Here is a 26021-nt window from a genome sequence, read left to right as displayed (position 1 = left end):
GCCCTGGGGTGGAAGGGGAGCCTCGACCCTTTGGCCTGTCATTTGGGGTGTCTACTGCTCTCTGAGTGAGGAATAGAGGCCCTACCACCTCATTCTGGTGCCCTTATGCCTCACCTTTGGCGCAGTCCTTGCCCGTGTAGCCCACTTTGCAGGTACAGCTGTGGGACCCATTGCTGGCCAGGCAGTAGCCACGACCCCCACAGGGGCTGGAGAAACAGGGATCACTCACTGGAGGAGGGGGAAAAGCAGCATTGAGCTCTGGGGTGTCACCTGGCCCCCCACTGGCCTGGGCCTTGCTCTTGGGGGACTTGGTTGTTCCTGTGTGCGTGTGTTTTTGATGGAGGTGAGGGTACTATCAGGCATCTTTTGGGGGGGGGGTGGGAGTAGGAGAAGGGACACTCCAGGTTGTGGGGTCAGGGCTCATCAGAAGCTGGGCAGGTGTGGCCTTCTGACTCTGAGCCAGGCCATCTCCCCCCACCCCAAGCCAGGTGCCCTGGCAGGCAGTGACTTGGGGTGAGGTGAGCACAGTGCTAGCCCTTCCACACCTCCCTCTGCGCTGCGCTGTGGCTGGAGTCCCCACCCAGGGCAGGGCCCGCAGGTTCCCAGCATGGCCACAGGAAATACTTGCAAACCAGTAGCAAGTCCCTGATCACTGTCTCAGCTGCTGATCTCAGGGCCCCCGCCTGCCCCAGACCTGTTCACCAACAGTCCCTACCCTGCTTGTCCCTAGGCAGGCTCCTGTGTCTGCAGTCCCATCACAGGCCTTGTCCCTGGAAGCCCCGTCCACCCTGCACAGCTAAGTGCTGCCAGCCAGGCCCAGTCGGGGCTGGGGACATGCCCATAAGCAGGTCATCCTCCCCCACGGACACATCTGTTCTAGGAGGGTGGTGTGACACCAAGTGGAGGGAATACAGATGAAACAACCCCATAGGGCAGGGAGTGCTGGGGGCACGATCCGTCAGAAGTCAGGGAATGCCTCATCTGGGAGAGACATGTCCCAGGGGCAGACTATTCCAGGTGTAGGAGTCAGGGGGTGGGGGGGGGGCGGTGCCCGGACCCTGAGCTGGAAAGCCTGGCCATCCAGGGACAGCAGGGGAGGCGGGGGAGCTTGCAAGGAGCCTGAGGAGGAGTGCCCGGGCCATGCCCACACCTGTCTCACAGTGGTAGCCGAAGAAACCCTCTGGGCAGACGCACAGGTAGGCCCCGCCACCGTTCTTGCACTGGCCTCCGTGCTGGCAGGGGCTGGAGTCGCAGGCATCCACCTCTGGAGAACACCCAAAGAGTGGGCCCGAGCGGCAAAGGGGTGTCTGGGGGAGGGAGGAGAGGACAGCGGGAAGAAGGGAAAGGGCGGCGTGGACGAGCCGGGGGTGGAAGTCTCTCTCATCCTTGGTGGGTGCCCAGCTCTCCCTTCACCCCTAGAATCCTGCCTGCCAGGGGATCTGTCCAGCAGGGCCGGGGTGGCTGCCCCCTCCGCTCTGCTCTCTGAGTGGCCCAGGGTCTGGGCTTTCAGAAAGCAGTTTTGCCTGGGTGTCTGGGGCATCTCAAGTGTGGGTGCGGGCCTGGGCACACAGGGAATCCCCCAAGCATAGCCCCTACCTGTCTCGCAGTGGACTCCAGTGAAGCCTGCGGGGCACTGGCACACAAAGGCTCCTGGGAGGTCCCGACAGGAGCCTCCGTTTCTGCACGGCTGCGCCTGGCACTCATCTGTCTCTGCAAAGACAGGACACGGGGCTGCATGAGCCTACCTACCCCACATGGGCCTAATGGGCTTATAGGGCCCCACATGGTCTTATATGGGCTTACATGGGCCTACATGGACTTACATGACCTCCAGGGTTCTGTGTTCAGCCTGAGGTTTCTATCTCACTCCTGCCCTCTCCACTGCCTGTCCCACAAAGCCCCCACCCCAAGCTACTCCCAAGTTTACTGTCCAGGCTGGACATCCTGGGCCTGGCCCTCCCTGGGTGGTGTCACTGTCTCAAGGCTTAGAGCCCAACAGAGGTGTAAGGAGTGCAGGGCTCATCCAGCAGTGCACCTGGCAGGCCCCCACTCCCTCCGCCAGCTTGGAGCACTGGCCAGGTATCAGGGCTGTGACCTGCCCTCTCTGAACCCCATCTTGTCTGCCCCTGAAGCCAGAGTCTGCAGGAGCAGGAGAAGACAGTCAGTCAGTGTTTCTTAGCCAAGCTTCCAATCTCCCCAGGTAGGTGGAGGCAGAGCTGGCAGGGGCCTGAGTGTGTAGCCAGCCAGACACAGCAAGGGTGAAGAGGGTCAGGGCAGGTCATGAACATGGCCAGGCTGCTGGAGCTGCTGCCCCGTGGTGAGGGCCAGGCTGTCTTACCCAGCTCACAGTGGGCTCCTTCATGCCCCGGGCTGCAGACGCACAGGTACCCGGCGACTCGATCCTGGCAGGAGCCCCCATGCAGGCACGGCTGGGATCTGCACTCGTCAATTTCTGGGAGAGAGGAGTGCCCAGGTGCACGGGTGCCAGGAGAGATCCGAGAATAAAACAATGTTGCCGTCATTAGAGGCAATGGCTTGAAGCCAAATTAAGATGGACATAAATGAGTTTTGTTCTGAGGAAACACCGTGGGACTCAATTTCCCAGCTCAGGTGGATGGGCCCAATCTTGCCAATTCACTTAATAACAATCATGTACGAAAACAATAAAATGGGGTTGAGTCCTTTGTTTTAAAATGTTCACCCTGTGTGTTTCTTAAACTGGGAGTTGTGCTACTGAATTCAAAATGTTCCATTTAGAAAAGTTTATTTTGAATGCTTAGCAACATGTGAGTAACTAGATGGTAATGATATAATGACTCCTGGAGCTGCACTCAACCTGGGCACTAGAATGCTGAAGGGCTCAGCAGGGCATATGCACATCCCCACCCGGTGTGACACGAGTTTCTGTGGCTATCATTTCTGTGCCTGTTTGAATTTAAATTTTTATGGGTTGCCTAATCAATACTATAGATGGCTTTGCTTTTGCTATTTATGAACTTTATCTATAGGATATTGTGGTATATGTACTCTTCTCTGTCCACGCTACATTAATAAGACATCTCCATGTTGCTGCGGGTCTCTGTGGGACCCCCTTTCCCTGCTGTATAATATTCCACAGTGTGATTATACTGTACTTTACCCATCCTTGTGTGGTGCACACGTGGGTTGGTCCTAGACTTCTTACTATTGCAAAACAAGTGTTTCTGTGTCTGCTTCCCCATCTCCTGCTTGTGGATGTGCACCGAGAAGTGGAGTTGCCGGGACACAGCTTATATGAACGGTCAGCTCGATGGGCAGATTACCAAGTGGTTTTCAAAGTGCTTAAACAATTCACATTTCCTCCAGTAGTTTTCTCACAAATCCTGTGGATCCACATCCTCACCAACACATAGGCCTCTTCAACTTCGGAAGTTTGGCCAACTGCACGCATCTTGGTGTGCTTTTGATTGGCATATGGGTGATTGCTTCATTCTTTACGTTCACTGGTTCTGTGTACCTCCTCCTCCATGAAATGCCTGTTCATGAGTTTTGCTGATTTTCCTGTCAGGTTGATTATTCTTTTCTTATTGATTCATAGAGTTCTTCATATATTCTTGAAACCAGTTTGAACCTTACATTTCACTTTCTTCTTTAAGTTCCTAATTTTTATAGAGTCAATTTGTCCATTTTTCCCCTTTTATAGTTAGTGCTTTTTTTTTTTTTCCTGGCTTATGGCATCTTTTCTTACCCCAAGGCCAAAAAAAACCCCCCAAAAATTTACCTATATTTCTCAAAGTGCATGAAAATTTTATTTCAGCTGTGGTGAAGATTTTCTCATCCTTTTAAAAGAAGTTTATAGCCCTAGCCAGTTTGGTTTAGTGGATAAAGCGTAGGCCTGTAGACTGAAAGGTCCTGGGTTCTATTCGATCAAGGGTACAAGCCCAGGTTGCGGGCTCAGTACCCAGTAGGGGGGTGTGCAGGAGGCATCCAATCAATGATTCTCTCTCATCATTGATGTCTCTCTCTCTCTCTCTCTCTCTCTCTTCCTCTCTGAAATCAATAAAAATACATTAAAAAAGAAAGTTTATAATTTTGGCCTTTATATGGATGTTATAATGAATTTCACATATAAAAATTTATCATGATTTTGATACATCATTTTTGTTTCACTTCATTTCCCAAGTGTTCACTGCTAGAATATGAAAATATAACTGGTTTGGTATGTTGACTCTGAATCCTGTGACCTCATTGAATTCACTTCTTAGTTCTATAGCTTCTTTTGTAGAATTGCCTTATCATTTACTGTGCTCACTATTGTGTCATCTTCACGGCTTCCTTTCCAGTGGACACACCCTTTATTTCCTCTTGTCCATGGCCCTGTCTGGGGTCTCCAGGACCACACTGGGAGGAGTTGGTGAGATGGACACATTTGCCTCAATACTGATTATGGCAGGAAGCCAGTCATCATTAAGTATATTATTGGCTGTTGAGTTTTTCATGGGTTCCTTTATCAGGTTGAAGAAATTCTCTTCTACTCTTAGTTTATTAAATTTTTAATAATAGTTGAATTTTGTCAAATGATTTTTCTGCCTCTATTGAGGTGATCATATGGTTTCCTCCTTTATCTTCTAATATGGTGTATTACATTGATTGCTTTCCAGATGTTAAACCAGCCTGTGCTCTTGAGATAAATCCCACTTGGTCATGATGTGTTTTGCTTTTTATGTAGTACTGGGTTTAATTTAGTAACATATTGTTAAGATTTTTGTATGTATATCATGAGACTTATCTGTAATTCACTTTTTGTAATGTCTCTGTCTTGTTTTGGTATCACAGAAATACTGGTCTCATAAAATAAGTAGAGAAATACTCCTTCCCCCTGTGTTTTCTAAAAGAGCTTGTATAGGGTATAATTCCTTTCTTAGATGCTTGATAGAATTCGCTAGTGTTATGAAAATCTGGTCCTGATATTTTCTTTGCAGGAGGGTTTTTCATTCCAAATAAAATTTAATAGATATAGGGATATTCATATTTTCTAATTTTCCTTCTGCCAGTTCTGGTAATTTGTGTCTTTCAAGGTATTCATCTGTTTCATGTAGGTCAGTGATGGTGAACCTCTGACATGCGAACTTATTTTTTTGGTAGATTTTTCTTTGTTAAATGGTATTTAAATATATAAAATAAATATTAAAAATATAAGTCTTTGTTTTACTATGGTTGCAAATATCAAAAAATTTCTATATGTGACACGGCACCAGAGTTAAGTTAGGGTTTTTCAAAATGCTGACATGCCGAGCTCAAAAGGTTCGCCATCACTGATCTAGGTTGTCAGATATATTGGCCTAAAGTGCAATACCCCCTGTTGTCCTTTAAACATTGGTAGGGTCATTAGTGATGTCTCCTCTTTCATTCTAATATTGCCAGTTTTTCTTTTTCTCTTGATCAGTCTAGCTCGAGGTTATCTATTTCATTGACTTTTTCAAGGAACCAGATTTTGGTTTCATTGATTTTCTCTGTATATATGTTTTTTATAATTAAATTATCTAAATGTTTATTTATTTATTTTTATTTATATACTAGAGGCCCGATGCACGAAATTCGAGCAAGGGGCTTGGCTCTCTCAGCTGTAGCGGTTGCCTCAGCCCTCGCAGCCCCACCCCAGAGGGCCCACAGATCACTATGGCACTGGGGAGGCTCACTCCAGACGCCCTGCAGCTGGAAGACCGGATGGAATTAGGGGCGCTCAGGCTGTAGCCTTAGTCACTCGAGTGCCATGCCACCGAGACGAGCCATGTGCTGTTGAAGCGCCACATGGCATGCATGACCTCCTCGGGGGGCGCAGTCCACCTCTGCAAGGACACAGCAGCCCCTTCTGCACAGCAGGGCACCTGCCCAGCCCCATTACTCTGCCCACCAGGCCACAGAGCTCGGAACCCCTGCTCCCCACACAGCCTGTCCCATGGTGAAGGTGCCTTGACCTCCAGGAGGGCTGCCCAGAGGTTTCCTTTCCTTCTTCCCCTCTGTTCCCTCCACCCCCTGCACACTGTCCTCTGCTCTTCCAGGATTAGGAAGAACTCCTTGCCCCCACCCCAGTCCCCTGGCCCTCTCACCCGCCTGGCACCGGCGTCCTGTGTACCCGCCTCGGCAGCGGCAGAAGAAATCTGTGCCCAGGTCCTCGCAGGTACCCCCATTCACACAGGGGCTCCGGAAGCAGGGGGAAGGGGCTGCAAGGTCACAGGGGCCACTATCACCCATCACTTCCTCCCCACTGGCCTCTGGGCTGCACAGAGATGTCCCCTCTGTGCCGCTCTGCCTACCCCTCCACCCCTGCCACCCCCGCCTGGGCCAGCCATGAGGGGCGTGTTTTTTGTCTCTAGTGGCCTGCATCCACCTTACCTATCTCACAGTGCCGCCCGGAGAAGCCTGGGGGACAGTCACACTTGTATTTGCCAATGTAGTGGAAGCAGGTGCCTCCATTGTGACAGGGCCCAGAGGCGCATGAGTCTGGCTTCCCTGGGAGCAGAGGGCACAGTTGGGGTCAGGTGTCATATACCCACCACCTCTGCCCCTTCCCTGGTCCCCAGATCCCAAAGCAGACATGGTGGTGGGTTGGGGGTCCTGGTTTCCACCCCCGATTCCTAGCCGATCCCAGCTGGCAGGCCGCACCGATCTCACAGTGCCTCCCGGTGAAGCGGAAAGGGCAGTTGCACTGGTATTCGCCGCCTGCTTCCTTGCAGGTGCCCCCGTTCCGGCAGGGCCCCGAGCTGCACAGGCGCGGCCGGGCTGTGGAAGGACAGAGAGAGAGGGAGGCGGGTAAACAAGGGCTCACGGTACCCCCACCCATGTCTTCTCAGTCCTCAGGCACTTGTGGGCCCTGCAGGCTCTGGCCTGCTTCTCAGCCCCACGGGCCTGGCAGCAGCAGCAGGGGCCAAGCCAGTCTGTAGGTTCCCTCTCCACCTCGGGGCCTCTGCCCACCCGGCCTCTCTCCTCTGCCCCGAGCCCTTCAAACTGCATGGAGGGGACCATCCAGGGTGGGCGCTGGTCAGTACTTAGGGAAGAATAGTTACACTCTCAAGTGGCTGTGTTGTTGACATTCTCCAAGTTGGATTAGATGTAACAAAATCCTAATGAATGTTTTTCAAATCAATGATTCTAAAAGCTATTTGAAAAAATGCTGAGCAGGACACAAAGCCTATTCTGAGGAAAGCAGTGAGGACCAGGGGGCCATAGACCAGATCAAGGAACCTCTGAACCATTGGAAGGGGAGTGCATTATTCCCGGGATGACAATTTAAAAACACAATAATAATAAAATTTGGACTGTGTGACATATACAAAAATAAACTATATGACACCAATAGCCTGAAGCAGAGTGCACCAGCTCTCCCTGCAAAGGGCCCGCTATTAATATTTTTGGCTTTCCGGCCAGGTGGTCACAGGGCGACCAATGCACTGACAAATACCCTCGGGCAGGGGGAGGAGCCAGGCCACTGGCGCTGTCCGGGGTGCTGACACCCACCTTTCTCGCAGTGCCTGCCATGGAACCCACGTGGGCACTCGCACGTGTAGGAGTCATCCTGGGCCTCGCAGGAGCCTCCGTTGAAGCAGGGGTCTGAGTCGCAGGGTGAGGGCAGTGCTGTGGGGTCAGAGGGCAGCCCTGTTGCATTCTGGGCAAGAGGCTGACAGGGCCACCCTGACACTCTGGCTAGGACCTCGGCCCCTAAAATACACTCTGCTGGGTCTTGATTCCTCACTCAGGCTCTAAGGCCCCTCCCTGGAATTTCTCTTATCCTTGATTTTCCCAGAATTCAGCCTCCCTCTTCTAGGAGCCGGGATTGAGCTCACCAACACCATCATCACACATAGTGGTGGTGGTGGGGTTTAATCACATGCTGCATTAGGCACCCGTTGACATGCTAGCACAGGGGTGGGCAAACTTTTTGACTCGAGGGCCAGAATGGCTTCTTAAACTGGACCGGAGGGCCGGAACAAAAGCATGGATGGAGTGTTTGTGTGAACTCATATAAATTCAAAGTAAACATCATTACATAAAAGGGTACGGTCTTTTTGTTTTTTAGTTTTATTCATTTCAAGCGGGCCGGATCCAGCCCGCGGGCCGTAGTTTGCCCACGACTGTGCTAGCAGCTAAGCTAGAGGCTTAGGAAGACACTGCATGGCACCTGCATGCGGTCAGGTGCCCTTTGGCTATCAGCCTACTGCAGGGAAGATGGGAGGAGACCTGGCCTGTGTTAGAGGACTGCCTGCCGACTGGGTGGGGGTGCACCCACAGGTCCTCTGGTGCGCTGCAGGGAAGCTGCCACTTTCCTCCCAAACACCTCCCACCCCCAGTTTGTGGGCACCATCCCAGCCCTCAGGCATGTGCACGCCCTCCACCCCTCTCACAGTGGCTGATGTTGTGGTCAGTGTGGCAGACGCACAGGTAGCTCCCGCTGTACTCCATGCAGTAGCCGCCATCGGGGCACTGGGTGTTCATGTTGCAGGGCGTGGCTGTGACTTCTGCGCGGGAGGAAGGAGCCCTGTCTCAGGTCTTCCTAGGGACCTGGTGTTCTTAACAAGGGTGCAAGGTGTGCAAGACCCAGTGACCCCAACAGGAGATCAGGTTCAGGCACTTTTATTGCCAGCTCCCTCCTGGGGTGGGGGGTGGGGTCACAGAAACACTGGTGGAGGGTCTGACCTTGTGGATCCTGGTCCAGGCTGAAGCCACCTTCAAACCCTGGTTTGGAGGATAGTCAGGGGCAGGCAAGGTGTCCCCAGCTCAACTCTGGGCACCTACCAAATTCGCAGAGGAGCCCAAAGAAGCCCAGGGGGCACTGGCAGAGGGTGGTATTGCCCGCGAGACATCTGCCACCATTTCGGCACTCACAGTCATCAGGGGTTCCTGCCACGGAGAGAGGAAGGAGCCTCTAATGTGGGGGTGCTAGAGGGTGGAGCCCTTTCCTGACCCTGCCCTGCTCCTGGTGACCTTCCCATAAGAGCTGCTGTGTATACCCCCACATGCTCACACATTCTCTATCCTGCTGTTTGCATGCACACCCCACGGGAGGCCCCAGCCCGGCCACACGCACTGTCCCTGCAGTCGAGGCCCATGAAGCCTTCGGGGCACTCGCACACGTAGCCCTCATCTGCGTCGACACAGGTGCCCCCGTTCTGGCAAGGGGCCGAGAGGCAGGGGTCAGGCACTGGCTGGCTTCCTGTAAGAAAGACAGTGGTCACCAGAGCAGCAGCACACATTGGTGTTTCCACCTCTGATCCCAGTGCCAAGTGCAGTTTAAGCCGGAGGCCTATTTCCTGGGAGCTAATTTCCCGCTGCCCCTCCCCTGAGAGCCCCTCTTTGGAGCAGAATGAGAAGCAAGGATAAGAAGGGCCCATGGTGGGCACCGAAGGTCCCAGCAAGGCCGGAGGCCTCCAGATGGTTCTGCTCGAGCATCTCTTAGTAAAGTACGGCGATTTTCCTGGTACCTTTCTGTTGTTGATTCTACTTTAATTTTGCTGTGGTCAGAGAACACAATCCTTTTGAATTTATTGAGCCTTATTTTATGGTGGCAGGATGGCTTGTCATGGCGAGTGCTCCCTGAGCACTGAAAAGAATGTGCGTCTGGATGCCCATCAGGCCAGGCGGCCAATGGTGCTGGGCAGGTCCATCCTCGCTGGCTTCGTTCCCGTGTCCTGAGCTGCTGGCGTGTCCTGACCTCCCCACCGACAATGATCTGTGTCTCCTAGTGGTTCTGTTAGCTTTTGCTTCATGTATCTTGATTCATGTTAATAGTATATTTAAGATTGTTGATCCTCTTGGCAGATTTCTCTCTTTGTCATTATGAAAGGTCTCTCTTTGTCCCTGGCAGTATTTCTTGTTCTACAGAGAAGCCGGGCCAGATTCCCGGGATGAGTAATGGCCAACCCTTTCCTCTTCGTTTCTTCCATGTTCAGTTTCTTCACATAGTTTCAGAATTTATCTGTTAAATTAATACATAGTAAAGTTGACTTTTGTTGGCAGTGTACTTCCATGAATTGTAACACGTGTAGATCTGTGTGACCCCACCACACGTCCTATCCCCCCCACGATGTCCCTGTTCTCTCTCTTCGGGGTCACAGATGCCCTCGGTCCACTTCACATGCAACGGACAGACCTGGCAATGTTTTATTCCCTTTACTCAGAGGTGGGTAAACTGTGGCCCACAGACCAAATCTTGCCTGCTGCCAATTTAAACACAAAGTTTCTTTGGACACTGCCTTGCCCGGTCATTTACGTGTCATCTGTGGCTGGCTGCTTTTCATTACTCTGGCAGTGTTGAAGAGCTGTGACCACCTGGCCGGAAAGCCAAAAATATTAATAGCGGGCCCTTTGCAGGGAAAGCTGGTGCACTCTGCTTCAGGCTATTGGTGTCATATAGTTTATTTTTGTATATGTTACACAGTCCAAATTTTATTGTTATAATTGTGTTTTTAAATTGTCATTAAGGTGATCAAAAGATAAAAAGAAAAGTTATATCTGCTTACATATTTACTATTTCTAGAACTCTTCATTCCTTGGTATAGATCCAGATTTTCATCTGGTACCATTTTCTTCTATCTAAAGAGTTTCCTTTAGCATTTCTTGCAACGCAGATATGCTGGTGATGAATTCTCTCAGAGTTTTCTTTTTTTTTAATTTTAAAAATATTTTTATGGATTTTAAAGAGGAAGGGAGAGGGAGAGAGAAACATCAATGTTGAGAGAGAGGACCATTGGTCGGCTGCCTCCTGCATGCCCCCTACTGGGAATCGAGCCTGCAACCTTGGCATGTGCCCTTGACTGGAATCAAACCCGGGACCCTTCAGTCTGCAGGCCGACGCTCTATCCACTGAGCCAAACCAGCTAGGGCTCAGAGTTTTCTCTGTTGGAAAATCTTTATTTCACCTGCATCTTTGAAAGTAGGTCGACAGTGTTTTCCTTTCTGCCCCACAGTCTGGCCTGCACGTCCCCGTTCCTCTGCTTGGATTCTGTTTTTTCCTCTGGCTGCTTTTAAGATTTTCTCTTTGTCACCGGTTTTCAGCAGGCTGACTGTGGTGTGGCTTCATGTGATTTCCTTAATGCTTTTCTTGGACATGTGGGTCTTAGTTTTCATCAAATGTAGCGAATGTTTCTTCATATATTTTCTGTGCCCCCAGCACTCCCTCCTCCTGGGACTCCAAACGCACCACTAATCACTGAGAGCTGGTCCTAGCCTTACTCTGCCGGTGCTGCGTGTGGAGCTGTTCCGTTTCTCTCTTCCAGTTCTCATATGTTTCCTTCTCCACTGTCTACCTACTGTGAATATGGTCCGGTGCAGTTTTAAAATTCAGATACTATATTTTTCTTTTCTTTTTTTTTAAAAACGTTATTGCTGGGAGTATTACAGATGTCCCCTTTTTTTCTGCCCATTACCCCCTTCCACCCGGTTCCCGCCCCACCCCAGGCCTTCACCACCCTATTGTCTGTGTCCATAGGTAATGCATATGCATGTAAGTTCTTTGGCTAATATCTTCCTGCTTCCCCCTCCTCCCCCCACCTCCCTCTGAGATTCATCAGTCTGTTCCATGTTTCCATGTCTCTGGTTCTATTTTATTCATCAGTTTATTTTGTTCATTAGATTCCTTGTTCATTTATTTGATTTTTAGATTCAGTTGTTTATAGATATGTATTCATTATCATTTTATTGTTTATATTTTGATCCTCCTCCTCCTCCTCCTCCTCCTCCTCCTCCTCCTCCTCCTCCTCCTCCTCTTCCTCCTCCTTCTCCTTTCTGTATACCCTTCAACTTTTTTTGTAATACTGGTTTGCTGGTGAGGAATTCCTTTAGCTTTTTCTTGTCTCAGACGTTCTTTATCTGACCTTCAATTCTGAATGATAGCTTTGCTGGGTAGAATAATCTTGGTTGTAGGTCCTTGCTATTCATCACTTGAATATTTCTTGCCACTCCCTTCTGGCCTGAAAAGTTTTTGTTGAGAAATCAGCTGACAATCATATGGTGCTCCCTTGTAGGTAACTAACTGCTTTTCTCTTGCTGCTTTTTTTCTCTTTGTCTTTTGCTCTTGGCATTTTAATTATGATGTGTCCTGGTGTGGGCCTCCTTGGGTTCCACTTGTTTGGGACTCTCTGCACTTCCTGGACTTGTAAGTCTATTTCTTTCACCAGGTAGGGGAAGTTTTCTGTCATTATTTCTTCAAAAAGGTTTTCAATGTCTTGCTCTCTCTCTTCTCCTTTTGGCACCCCCATAATGCAAATGTTAGTACGCTTGAAATTGTCCCTGAGGCTCCTTACACTATCTTCATATTTTTGGATTCTTTTTTCTCTTCTGATTAGGTGTTCTTTGCTTCCTCATATCCCAAATTATTGATTTGATTTTCAGAATCCTCTGCTCTACTGTCGAATCCCTGTAAATTATTCTTTATTTCAGTTAGTGTATGTTTAATTTCTGACTGGTCCTTTTTCATGTCTTTGACATTCTCACTAAGATCCTTGGAAGTCTCTTGAAAATTCTTGAGTAACCTTATAACCATGGTTTTTTAAACTATGTATCCAGTAGTTTGTCTGGCTTTCTAGTTCTTCTTCTTTTTTTTTAATTTGCATATTACCCTTTTATTAGTATAGATTATTGTGTCATTTTCCATACAAACTGTAAACCTCCTTTTGCTCCACCCTGTCACCCTGTATATACTTAAACTCCTATTTCATGTTTTTCTACAAGCAGTATCTCTTCACTTTGTCAAATAAAAATATTGTATCATCTCTCTTGTTCTTGTTTACATTATCATGGTCAACATTTACAAACTGTTTGTAACCATAAATATTGGATTCTTGCTTTGTCCACAGTTGTACTAGAAACGTGAAAATCAGTATCTACATGAACATAGCTCCCGGCCCAGGCACCTGTAGTCTATGGCTATACTACTCGGTTTTTATATACTTTTGTCTTATGCCCCTTCCCTTACTGGACTCCCAACAGCCGCTTTACTTTTGCCTTGAATTTTATAACATCCTAAGAATAGGTTCTTCCCACATTTCTGGGATCTGACCACATTGACAGACTCTTTTTTCTACAGGAAGTTCTCTTATGATCCTGTGGTCACTTTTCAATTTGGATGGGTGGTTCTCAGGCCTGCGACACAGTTGGCATCCTGGGACTTACCTTCATTGCTTTTCTGAGTTAGTTCCACAGTTCATAGAGCCAACCTGTTCCAATTTCTTGGATAACTTCCTTGTTTTCTCAAGTAACATCCTAAAAAAGAGTCTTTGGGAGACAAAGCTTTCTCAGTTTATATTTAATTTCCTTTTTCATTCTGCCCTATATTTTATCAATAGTTTTGCTTGGTACAGAATTTCAAGTTATTGATTTCCCCGTGGAACTCTCTGGGCATTGCTTATCTCCGAATATCCAGTCCTGGTGAGGAGATGGCTTTCTAGTTCTTGACAGTAAGAGGGAAATTCTCAGCATAGCTAATCTTGCTTGGCAAGGAGCAGGAGGCCAGATTCTCTCTCTCACTCTCTTTAAATAATCTCCAAATTTTGGCCAACTTCTTGCTGGATCTGATTAGAATGTCAAGGTTTGTACCTTGTAATGTGGCTAATGAGCTGATATCAGGAATAGAATGTCAGTTCTGTTGTTTCTTCCTGCTTGCTTTCCTTTGCTTTATTCTTTTGTATAAAATGTGGTTTCTTATTTCGCGTAGCATAATATTCTCCAAGTCCCGCCTTGCTGTCTCAAAGGGTCAGAGAAAGACAAGTATCACATCATCTCACTCATATGTGGAATGAACAAAATAAACTAATGAACAAAATAGATCCAGAGACACAGAGCATGGAATAGACTATTGAATCTCAGGGAAGGGGTGTGTGTGTGAGTGAGTGGGTGGGATGAGATCAACCAAGGAACTTGTATGCATATATGCATAACCCATGGACACAGACAATAGTGTGGTGAAGGCCTAGGGTGCATTTAGTTAAACACGCTGATATTTAGATTAAAATCTGGACAAGGAGAACCATGACATACACAGTGATTTAAAGCAACCAAACCGGTAAGAGTGCCCCCCCCCCCCCCCCGCACTGCACAGCCTCACCCTCTTCTGAGGACACAGTGACCCATGGCAGCCACAGCATCCATCTGCATCTTACTTGTGCGCAAATATAATTTCCTCCTTAAGTTTTTAGACTCAAAGTAAATCGAACTAGATTGTCCTGAGTGTCTCCTGGGGAGAAGCTGTTCCTGCTGTGTGCACAGCTGTCCTGGCACAGGGGCCGAGGCCGCTGGAGGTTAGGGCGATGCCTTGAATGAAAGCCCTGTATTTAATCTGTGGGTTGTCACATCTAGTTGGTCTTTTAATTCATCTGAGTCATAACCAGCATTTAAAACAACATGAAATAGAGTGGAAACTAGCAGATCTCATCCCCAGTAATAAAGGTCAGTTTTCTTTCCGACTCCCACAGTGGTTCCCTCGCCTGGTGAGGGGTCTGGGGCACAAGGCAGTATGTTAAAAAGTCAGTGCTCTCCCCGAGAGTGGTCACCATCCCTGCATATAACCAGGAGACCAGGCCAAGAGGAGAACTGATTTGCTCGGTCTCACATAGCGCGTGGGTGGCACAGCCAAGACCAGTTTCCCCGCAGAGGCTCAGGGGGCCGGCCAGAGTAGAAGACAGGGGTGGGGCTAAGCCAGACAGTGATGGAAAGAGGCCAGTGACCCCGAAAGCACTATCACCTTTGAGGGGTTACATGGCCATTACCTGCCTCGCAGCGTGGTCCCTCGAAGGGCCCTGTGCACAGACAGGTGAAGTTCCCCACAAGGTCGACACATGAGGCTCCGTTCAGGCACGGGCTGGAGCCGCATTCGTCCACATCTGTGGGCAGTGGAGGTAGGAGCTGGGCTTCCAGCCAGCCTTTGACCACAGCTCCACATTTGGCCAGGAGTAGCCCCGCCCTTCCCGGCCCCGCCCCACCCCTCTCTGTCCCATTCCCTCTCCGCGCCCCCCTCCCCACCTTTCCGGAGTGCAGGCCACTCACCTGTCTCACAGGCGTTGCCCGTGTAGCCCACTGGGCACTCGCACACCGCGGAGCCGCTGACCACCTGGCACCGGCCGCCATTCACACACTCTTTGGTGTTACATGGAGATGGTGCTACAAGTGCAGAGGGTGGAAGGCCTGGAGTCCTGGCTGCAGTGCCCCTGGGGCCTGTCAGGTGGTGGGGGGGTCCTGACCAGGGCATTCCTCATCCACCGGCTGCTGAAAGCTCATCTGCTGAAAGCTGCTGTCTAGAGTTTTGTTCAGCAGAGGGTGTGCATGCTGGATGGGGGCTTCGCTGAGCTGACTCGGAGCCGGACTCTGGGGCACTGGCTGAGAGATTCTTTCCAGCCAGGTGGGGGGATACTGCCTGTGATGGAGACTTAAAGGGTGTGCAGTGCCCAGGGGTGCAGAAGGGGCCTCAGTGGTCCTGGGGGGTTGACATGTTGCTGCAGGGACATCGTGTAAGGTACTCAGTCCCCACCTCTGTCCACCCTCCCACCCCCCTTCCCTGGGGATTCAGTCTTCCTGACTCCCTGGTGGTCACTGACAGCAGATCCAGGGATTGGGAGACACTGCTTTGCCCCTGCTACATTGCCTGTCTCCAGGCAACTCGTTACAAGGACCAGATACATCCTGGATGAATGAGCAGCCCTCTCTGGAGTGGTGGGGTGCGGGGGGGGGGGGGCGGGGAGGGAAGGGAGGGAGGAAAGCAAGGGGAAGGCCCCACCCCCCTGGATGTGGAGGTGCTTTGGTGGCTAAAGTCGTGGGCAGCGTAGATGGGAGCACAGCTCTGAGCGAGCCCGTGACCACTCAAAGCCAGGGGTGTCTCAAGAAGGACCCCAACCCATACCCGGGCTGTGGGAGCTCTGGGGGTTGGAGAGAAACAGCTTCCATTCCTGCCAGAGCAGCTGGGGTTCAGGGTTCCAGGCTACAGGCAGGAAGAAGGTAGCGGGTGTTGGTCCTCCTCCCCACACCCCCACATTCTCTTCAAACCGGTTCTGGGGTGAGAGGGCTTGATGGCTCCTACCACACCCAGGCCCAGCCACCAGTCTGGCTCTGACACGGGCCCAGTTGGGAACTGGGCACTGGCCGGTCCAAGGCCTCCTCCCTGGTCTAAACACCAGGGCTCAGGAGGCCCCAGTGCTGTGGTCAGTGCTCCTGCCCTGGACCCTCAGGCCTCTCTGGTGACCCTTGCCTGGGGCCAAGCCCTCTGTGGCATGGCTGACCTGACGGTTCCTCCAGGCTGCCCACCACTCCTTGGTCGGGCAGGACCACCCGACCACCCTGCAGCCAGCAGAACTCAGGGGCCCAGGTGGTTTCCTCTTACCTGTCTCACAGGTGGGTCCTCCGAAGCCAGCTGGGCACTGGCAGCTGAAGCTGTTGACGCCGTGGGTGCAGGTCCCACCATTCTGACATGGGTGGGAAGCACACTCATCCACATCTGAAAAACAGGTGGGCTGGGGCCTCAGTGGAGGAACCAGGTTGGGAGGATCTGCCACGCCTGGGAGGAGTGGGGAGGGGACAGCAAACCTGGCCTTCCTGGGCCTCACCCTGGGGCAGTGGCTCAGAGGGGCAGCTGTCACACCTGTCAGGAAGCCACTGTGTTTGGCACCCCCAGTGGTGCCCCCACCACAGGGACAGAGACCCTTGACCTTGGGCACTTAGGGCCACTGGCTGCACTTCCAGGGTTCCTTCAGAGCCCGTGCCCGTGCCGCCCAGTGAACTCACCCAGTTGGCACCTCCTCCCTGTGAATCCAGAGAGGCAGGAGCAGGTGTAGGAGGGGTTGCCTGTGACGCAGTCATCAATGCACTTCCCACCGTTGAGGCATGGGCGCAAAGCCAGGCACACGGAGGCTGCAGACACAGGAGGAGCAGAGCAGTCATCCCTCTATCCTCCCAGACCTAAAGGTTCCATCTCCAAGGAATGACTGTGTCGCCCTCTGGCGGCAAAGCGTCCAGGGTTTTTCTTCCCAGGTCTGCGCAAGGTGCCCCGTGCCCCTGACGTCTGTCCTCTGCCTGTGTCTCCCCTGGATGTTTCCTAAGCTGTGACCCTGGCTGCCGGTGAAGGTGTCAGGCACCCCTGACACCCACAGCACCTTCATATTCCATTAATCTATCAGCTTCAAAATTTGTCTGAGGTACTAAGAAGACAGGGACCTGAGGACTCCCAGCAACATGGGGAGACACGAGTGCTCCTCGTGGACAAGGGGATCCCTATGTGGAAACCACAGGTGGTGTGGGGAGCCCCTCAGACGCTCTGGCAGGTGCAGTCTGGTCCCGGCGCTGCCTCAGACAGTTACATAATTCGGGCATGCCCTGTGCCCTCCGTTCCCCGTGTGCAACACCAGGTCTGTGCTCAGAGATGTTGAAACTGGTGCTTCCTGGCCAGGGTCGGGGTGCCTCCTGGAGTTGCTCAGGGCCACACAACACTGCCCTGCCCAGTCTTCTAGGAAAGGCAGCATGTAGAGCCCTCTGGAGAATCAAGGCTGCTGACATTTGCGGTTAATCAGCACAGATTGGCAGGTTATGGCTGCGTCCTGCTGTAACTCGAGTTACTGAGGGCCCCAGAGAGCTGGCATGGTGTCAGGCGTGGGAGGGGGCACTCCGGGAAGTACCCTGGGCCCAGAACGCCATCAAGGCTGTGGGACTGCACCTTTCCATCACTTAGCTACATGTCACTCAGTCTGCGCTTTGGCTGCACGGTGGCATGTGGCAGCTGACTGCACGAGCCCTGTCTCTGGACCAGCCTTGCTCACGAGCTAGAGTTCCCGGTGTAGACGCACTGCCTCTCAGGTGTGAACCGACCCTCCCTTCCTGGTAAAGCTGAAGTGTGTCATCCCAGCCCTGACCCACACTGGCTCCATCTCCTGGGCTTGCAGTGTGGGTGGGGACACCAGGGGGCTGGTCCTCCCCACAGCACTGCTCCCAGGGCCTCTGCAGTAGTTTGGAGGGCCCAGTGTGCCTGCTCCATCTGCTCCCCCACAGAGGCCTGGGACAGAGAGCGAGGCACCTCTACATGGAAGAGGGATCCACAAAGGACTGTGGGCCCTTTTCTGAGGACCCCACTCCTCAGGGCCACAGCCTGCAGCCTCTGCAGAGGAGCATGGACCTGCCCACACCTGCACCCACTTGGACTGACACCCACTCACACCAGTCCACACCTGCACCCATACCCTACTCTTCAACCACAACCCAAGCCCCTGAGGCACCACTGACCAGAGCCCCCCTGGGGCTGCAGGAGAGCCTGGCTCTTAGGTGCCCTGCTTGCTACTCTGGGGGAGGGAGAGAAATCGTTGGCACCTGGTGCCTTGAGCCCCTCACCCCCTAAGCTCAGTCCCCCAACTGGGGGCTATCGGGTGCTCCAGTGAGTGAGCAGACTCAGTTCCCAGGTCTCTCTCAGGGGGATACCATCCTCAGTTGTCTGTGAGTCTTTCTGCCCCAAGCATTGTCATGGGTGGGGGCTCGGTGTCTGCCCCTCAGGCACTCACACCCTACCTGGCCCTGGCCCTGGGGTGCATGCCTGCCTCCCTGGGTGGGCTCTCACCCATTTTATGTTAGGGGGAGCAGCCCTTGGAAGACCCAGGACAGGCCTCAGAATGGCCAGGGCTTGGCAGGGCTTATGCTCAGCCCCTCTAGGCGGAGTGGCTGAGTCAACCACTGACACCCTCCCTCTATGTATAAGTCCTACAGTTTCAGGAGGGTCTGTGACTCGCCCAGTGCCACACCCACTTCTGCAGCCAATCCAACTGTCCCCACCGGTCACGTGCTCTCCCCTGGGGTGGACTCTTTCTCCTCTGCAGTGTGTTCTGAGCCTGAAGGCCCCCTGGGTGTCAGGGACCCTTGGGTGTCTCCCTCCCGGCGGGTAGATGGATGTCCGGGTTGTCAAAAAAGCTGCAAGTCCCAGCAGAAAAGGTGAAATGGGGTGAACAGAACACCTGTTTCCCAGGTGGTCAGGGGACACAGGTGGCCGCGGACTCCCATCTCGACCCAGGAAGGAGGCTGGGCTCCTCCCCTTTGCACCGCAAACCTTGGGCTCCAGCGGGTCCCCGGGCCCCGCAGCTGAGGCGCGAAGGCCCCCCCCCAGGAAGAGACTGAGGCTCTGGGGCCAGCGGGGCGGGACAGTAGCCGCGATGGGCGGAGCCACGCGCAGCCCAGGGTCTGGGGCAGAGCTGGCGCCAAAGTCCCCGCCCCGCCCCGCCCCCTCCGGGCCCTCCCCCGCCCCTCCCTAGGCCACGCCCATCCCCGGCGCCCGAGCTGCTCGCTCGGTGCTCTTACTTGCATGGGCGCAGCCCCCCACGCGCACCTGGGCATCATCGATTCTGAAAGCCCAGCGCCCGGGCACGCCCACGTTGGTGCTGGTCTCCACCTCCGCCATATCCGCAGTGCGCGAGCCTGGGATGCTGAAGTAGCGCCTCCCATCTCCCGCGTTGAAGCCAGCCTGGGTGGGTGCGAGAGAGTGGGGGCAGGTGCGGGCTGGGTCCGCAGGTCTCCCTAAAGCTCCCACCTCTCCCAGATGGGGCCCTGCCCCATCCACCATTCCTGCACACACTGTCAAGGTCAAAGAGCTTGTGTGGGAGACAGCCGGAGAGCTCTAAGGTGTAGGGGTATCCACCCCTTCCCCCCACCACGCTGTCCTTGCCAATGTCAGCAGCCTCCCAGCCAGGCCCTGAGCCAAAGACTTGGTTCGGCCTGGCACCCCCACGCTCCCCCCCCCCCCCCCCATGACTCACTGCTGGGTTCTGGGTCTCCCCTAGGGGCCAGCGGCAAGTGCAGCCTCAGGGGAAGTAGATGGGGGTGCACAGCCAGAAGGGGACCAGCAGGCCCTGGGCAGTGGCCCTTGACCATGCCCTCCACACCTGGGACTTCCTGCTGGCCGGGGTCCTTGGGGCCACAGCCCTGCCAGACCTGGAGGCAGTCAGTGCAGAGATCCCAGGACCTTCTTTTCCTGCTGCAGTGGCCAGGCAGTGTGGCCAGGACAAAGGCCTTTGGCCAAGGATGTTTCCGTGGTTCTGGGCGGTGAGAGGGCTTGGATCACCCTGCACCAGCCTCTGCACAGTAGTGCATGTGGAGGTGGGGTGGGGCTGGGGGCGGGGAGAGGTCTGCCTGTTTCATTAGCTCATGACAGTGCTGGCATTGGGGAGCAGGGACCCCTACCTGGGCCGCGATGCCCCCCAGGCCAGTGGCGTCACCCCCGCTGCTGGCGTGTGTGCCTGTGGTCCACGTGATGGACTCATAGTTGAAGATGGTGAAAGAGAACTTGCCGTCCGTAATGAGCACAGTCTGGAACGTGTTGACCTGCCAAGGAGGGAGGCCTGAACAGGGTCCTGCCCGCCTCGTCTCCGTTCCCAGGCCCTGCCCCTCCACTACTCCTGCACACACTGTCATTGTCTCCCCAACTAGACGTTGTCAGCCATAGGGCAGAACCCTGATGGCCTCGTCCTCCATCCTCCACTGTGTCTCCAGTGCCTGAGGCCCTGGCACAGGCCAACCTGCCCCCCTCCCCAAGAATCTGCACGGGGGCTGTGGGGGCCCACCGACGCCAGGAGCAGAACCTGTCCCCTGTGGGGGCCGGGGGCACAGGGAGTTCCTGCTCACTTGGTCAAATCCACAAAACTGCCTTGAGGGAATAGGACAAAAACATAAAAAGAAAAGGGAAAGATGAACAGAGGAATCAAGGAAAAATGTTTTTAATAATCAGGTTTTATGATTTTCATGGAATTCTATTTCAAAATGTTAGTGGGTAGGGTACATATGAGGTGCTATTTCAGATCAGGCAAAGGATCATGGGATGAATAGGAAACTCTGAAAAACAATGAAATTAGAATTTTACATCACTCATGAAAATAAAGCCTAAATCAAGTAAGGCTGTAAATGACACTGTCGCAGCACTGGAAGCAATAGTGGGCACCATGGAGAGCCTTTCAGGGAGGCTTAAGCATGACTTATGTTAACGCAAAAACAAACAAAAAAAGAGATTTATACATTTGGCTACAAAAATTTCTGAATATCACAAAGTGCCATAAACACAAACTGAGTGGCAAACAGCAAAGTGAAAAATGTTTTTATAATATATGGAGCAGGCAAGACTATTCATATTCTTAATACAAGAACGTCTGTCTACAGATCAATGAGAAAAAGATAAAAAAGGTAACACAGGCTATGCTCGGATACATGACAGGTAGAATACAACTAGCAGGTAACACAGGAGCAAACCCAGCATCGCTAGGAATCAAAGATGTGGAAGTTTGAAAAGGCGAGGAAGGAAAGCGGGAGGACTCGTGGCTGGAGTGCAGGGAACCGGCACGTCCGATGTGGCATGTGAGAATGCATGGGCACATTTTTGAGGGGAACATGAAATTCTGCAGGCAGTAATCTCCCTTTTAGAGGCTCATGCCAGGATAAACCTCAGTGGACTTGAGGCTGCGCATGCCCACCTCAGGGTACCCTGGCACTCGAGGCCTTGGGCCAGCGACTCGGCCAGTGTGTGGACGTGGCAGTGACTAGAGACCATACGGTGTATAGGCACACTTTGTTTCATTGCGTTTCATTGATGGCGCTTTTAGAAATTGTGTTTTTAGAAACTGAAGACGTGCGATGACCCTGCATTGAGCACGTCTATTGGTGCTGTTTTCCAATAGCATTTGCTTACTTTGTGTCTCTGTGTCACGTTTTGGTAATTGTCACAATATTTCAGACTTTTCATCATTATGATATCTGTTATGGTGATCGGTGATCAGTGATCGGTGTTACTATTGTAATTGTTTTGGGGCACCATGAACCACCCCATTAAGACAGTGAACTTAATTGATAAATGTGTGTGTTTGACTGCTTTGCTCGTCGTTCCCCTGTCTATGTCCCTCTCTTCAGGCCTCCCTGTTCTCTGAAACACAATAGTGAAATTGGGCCAATAAATAATCCCACAATGGCCTCTAGGTGTTCAAGTGAAAGGACTAGTCACATGTCTCTCACTTTAAATCAAAAGCTAGAAATGATTAAGCTTAATGAGGAAGGCATGTCAAAAGCTGAGACTGGCTTAAAACCAGACCTTTTGCACCAAACAGCTAAGTTGTGATGCAAAGGAAACATTCTTCAAGGAATTTAAAAGGGCTATTCCAGCGAATACACAGTGATAAGCTAAACAGCCTTACTGTTTATGTGCAAAAGGTTTTAGCGGTCTGGATAGAAGATCAAACCAGCCACAACATTCCCTTAAGCCAGCGGTTCTCAACCTGTGGGTCGTGACCCCTTTGGGGGTCGAACGACCCTTTCACAGGGGTTGCCTAAGACCATCGGAAAACACATATATAATTACATATTTTTTTGTGATTAATCACTATGCTTTAATTATGTTCAATTTGTAACAATGAAATTGGGGGTCACCACAACATGAGGAACTGTATTAAAGGGTCGTGGCATTAGGAAGGTTGAGAACCACTGCCTTAAGCCAAAGCCTATCCCAGATCAAGGCCCTAACTCTTTTTAATTCTATGAAGACTTGGGCGAATTGAGGGGACTGCAGAAGGAAAGTCTGAAGCTGTCTGAAGTTGATTCATGAAGTTAAAGGGAAGAAGCCATCTCTATAACATCAAAGTACAAGGTGAAGCAGCAAGAGCTGATGTAGAAGATGTGGCAAGTTATTCAGAAGATCTAGCTGAGATAATTAACGAAGGTGGCTACACTGAACAATGGATTTGTAATACATAGAGACAGGCTCATATTGGAAGACACCACCTAGGACTTTCATAGCTGGAGAGAAGTCAATGCCTGGCTGTAACGCTTCAAGGACAGGCTGACTCTCTTGTTAGGGGCTAATGCAGCTGGTCACCCAAGAGCTCTGATAGAGATGGACAATGAGATTAATGTAATTTTCATGCCTGCTAACACAACACCCATTCTATAGCCCATGGATCAAGAAGTCATTTCGACTTTCAAGTCTTATTATTTTGTAAGGCTATAGCTCACATAAATATGATTCTTCTGATAGACCTGTGCAAGGTAAATTGGAAACTTTCTGGAAAGGATTCACCATTCTAGAAGCTATTAAGGACATTCGTGGAAATAGATCAACATAGCAACTTAACAGAAGTTTGGAAGAAGGTGGTTCCAGGCCTCAGGGGGGTTCAAGACATCAGTGAGGAGTAACTGCAGATGTGGTGGAAATAGCAAGATATCTAGAATTAACAGTAGAGTTTGAAGGTGTGACTGAATTACTGCAACCTCATGACCAAATTTGAAAGGATGAAGAGTTGATTTTTACAGATGAGGAAAGACAGTAGTTTTTTGAGCTGGAATCCACTCCTGGTGAAGATGTTGTGAAGACTGTTGAGGTGACAACAAGGGATTTAAAATATCACATAAACTTAGCTGATAGGGGTTGAGAGGACTGACTCCAGTTTTGAAAGAAGTCTGTGGGTAAAATTCTGATAGCACTACAGAAAAATAGTCTGTGAAAGGAAGAGTCCATCAGTGCCGCAAACGTCATCGTCATATGTTAAGAAACTGCCCTGGCCACCCAACCATCTGCAACCACCACCGCGACTAGTCAGCAGTCATAACATCGAGGCAGGACCCTCCATCAGCACCAAGATTACCCCTCACTGCGGGCTCAGATGATGGTTAGCTTTTTTTTAGCAATATAGTGTTTTTAATTAAGGTATGTACCTTTTTAAAGTGTCCAATAATGCTATTGTACACTTAATGGACTATAGTATAGTGTCAACATAACCTTTATATGCAATGGGACACAAAATAAGTCATGTGACTCATTCTATTGTGATATCTGCTTTATGGCGCTGTTCTGTGTGTCTTCTTAGGTTAACGTTAACAATGGGAAGGTGTGGACCTACGAGCTAGAGTTCTGAGGACAGGGAGGAGGTGATGGCCATGAAGGCGGAGTGGCAGCATGGTCGGTCCGGGCAGTGTGTGTGCAGGTGAGGCCCGGATGTGAGGAGCGTTAGCAGCTGCACTGTTACCGCCTGTGGATCACCTGCTTCCAGAGCTGCCGCTGCAGAGAGGGCTCCCAAGTCTCCCTGTCGCAGGCCACCTCCCAGCCCAAACTCAGGATCGCGACTCCCTGTCTTCTGAGGATGTGACGTGGATATTCCTTTTCTAACCCACATCTCCGGGTTTGGAAATGGGAACGTTAAGGTTCTCTGTCAACTCCGGAGGCGTTCTGGGTGCCTCTTCCTCCGCAGAGGTGAAAGAGTAATTTTTAAAATGAGGTAAGAGAACATATAAAATGAGGACAATGCCCACAATACTGTTGAGTGAAAAACAAAACAACAACCACTCACAAAACAGCATGTTCTTGGCGGCTCTATTTATTTTTTAGACTGTGGGTCAGTGGACACTAGGAAATGTTGACGGGGAGTTGTCTTCTGGTAGAGGAATTATAGTTGGGTTTTCTTTACCTTTTGTTACAAAGTTGTTCTGTTACAAATTGGTGGAAAGAAAACAAACAAACAAAACTTACAAAATACCAGTGAGCTCTGTATGCACAGAAATCCACCAGTGCGCGGCTTTGCAGTAATGTTCACAGAAAGGCCCACACAGTGAGTGTCTCCCTCTCGCAGGCACCTGCTAACTTCCTTCTTCCTCTCTCTTGTTCATTTTGGCTGCTGGGGAGCTCAGAGTCTGTGGGCATCTCGTCACTTGGCACATCCCTCCCTTGACCCACTTGCCCACCTTCCCAGTTCCCCAGAGCCACCTCTAGGGACCCTGGGCTCCATCTCTAGATGTCCGCTGGGCATGGCCATCTTGGCACATCCGGGACCGAGTCCCTCACCTGCACCCCCAGAGCCTGAGTGCAGGCCCCCCTGTCCACCCACCCTCCCCTGTGTGTGTGACAGGAACCAGGCTCTGCTGTGAGTGCTGCTGCTCCCCTTGCTGCCCAGGGTCCTGTCACATCCCCCCCGTGGCTGCTCTGAGCCATCCTGGTCCTCTACCCTCAACCCCCCACGTGGCTCAGACCCACCCTCCGGCTGGCACAGCTATGCTGGCCACTTCAGGGCAACTGGCACCTTTATCACATGGTCATTTGTGACACCCCAGAGAGGCGTGTCCTGTCTGCTCTGTCCAGGGCCTGCCCCCCGAGAGGTGCCCCTACAGAAATGTGGGTTAAATGCGTGAACAAACAGCTCAGAGAACCCCTCTGCTCCCAGTGCCTCCTCGTGCATGGTGTGACCCCCAGGAGGGACAGCACTGTCCTTATTGCGGGGGGTGGGGGGACCCACTCAGGGGGACCCGCACCAGCACTATCTTGCTGGGCAGAGTGCTCAGTTACTCCTGAGCTCACACTTTGTTGTTTGGCACAGTCAAGGATGAAGTATAAGATGCGATAACTTCCTGACTGACCCTTTGAGGACAGAAGCATTCACAACGGAAAACCCGGTAACACATCATCCTTCTCGTCTCCCCGGCGTGTGAGCTACTCTCCCGGGCCTTGTCAGGCTCGGACCTTCGTGAGTGACTCCCATGCCTGAACCCAGCTTTTCCTCTCAGGCATGGGCCGGCAACTAAAGCTGACCCCCTCAGCAAGGTGGGTGCCCTGGAGGGAGGCCTGGGCCCAGCTGTACCTCCTCCCTTCCCCAGGACAGAAACTCACGGGGGAGGAGGAGCTGCCGCCAAAGAAGGTCACGCGGTACCAGGTGGCGATGAAAACCCAGGTGGCAGAGAAGTCTGGGAGCTCGGGGAAGTAGCGTCTGACATCCTCCGTGGCTCTGCGCAGCATGGCGGGGTCGGCGGCCTCCCGGTAGTACACATCCCCTGCACGCCGGTTGTCCACATCCGCCCAGAAGGCCGCCACCACACAGCGGTCCTTGGCGATGGGGAAGGCCACCGGGGTGAACTGAGAAACCTCCTTCAGGAAGGAGATGATCCCATTGTTGTTCACCTGTCAGGGCAGAAAGCCAGAGAGGGACTGATGGGGGCTGTGGGTGGGCACAGCCTCCCAGCCTCCCCCACCAGGCACCCTGCGAGGGTGAGCTGGGCTTGGGAAGAGCATCCCG

The 26021-nt window shown here is 51.8% G+C and overlaps 1 protein-coding gene and 1 long non-coding RNA gene across 2 annotated transcripts in view; one reads left to right on the top strand and one right to left on the bottom strand.

The window, feature by feature from the left end:
- Nucleotides 1–23966, top strand: part of LOC308522242 — a 40043-nt gene extending 16077 nt beyond the window's left edge. The window contains exon 3 of the long non-coding RNA XR_013996221.1: nt 23829–23966. This is a non-coding gene — a long non-coding RNA (uncharacterized lncRNA). The remainder of the gene's footprint in view (nt 1–23828) is intronic.
- SNED1 (sushi, nidogen and EGF like domains 1) overlaps nt 1–26021 on the bottom strand; it is a gene marked incomplete at its 5' end in the record, with an annotated part of 56622 nt that overhangs the window by 19113 nt on the left and 11488 nt on the right. The window contains 22 exon segments of the mRNA XM_081095506.1: nt 115–228; nt 1151–1264; nt 1597–1710; nt 2339–2452; nt 5658–5702; nt 5705–5735; nt 5739–5814; nt 5816–5828; nt 6090–6203; nt 6376–6492; nt 6646–6762; nt 7498–7614; nt 8382–8495; nt 8773–8877; nt 9065–9190; nt 14739–14852; nt 15016–15129; nt 16343–16456; nt 16744–16869; nt 19291–19453; nt 20170–20310; nt 25619–25906. Coding sequence (XP_080951632.1) covers nt 115–228; nt 1151–1264; nt 1597–1710; nt 2339–2452; nt 5658–5702; nt 5705–5735; nt 5739–5814; nt 5816–5828; nt 6090–6203; nt 6376–6492; nt 6646–6762; nt 7498–7614; nt 8382–8495; nt 8773–8877; nt 9065–9190; nt 14739–14852; nt 15016–15129; nt 16343–16456; nt 16744–16869; nt 19291–19453; nt 20170–20310; nt 25619–25906 — 2491 coding nt within the window.

The sequence above is a fragment of the Myotis nattereri genome (assembly GCF_964212035.1).
Source record: "Myotis nattereri genome assembly, chromosome: 7".
Taxonomy (NCBI): domain Eukaryota; kingdom Metazoa; phylum Chordata; class Mammalia; order Chiroptera; family Vespertilionidae; genus Myotis; species Myotis nattereri.
The sequence above is the reverse complement of the archived record's forward strand: the minus strand, read 5'-3'. Positions and strand labels throughout refer to the sequence as shown.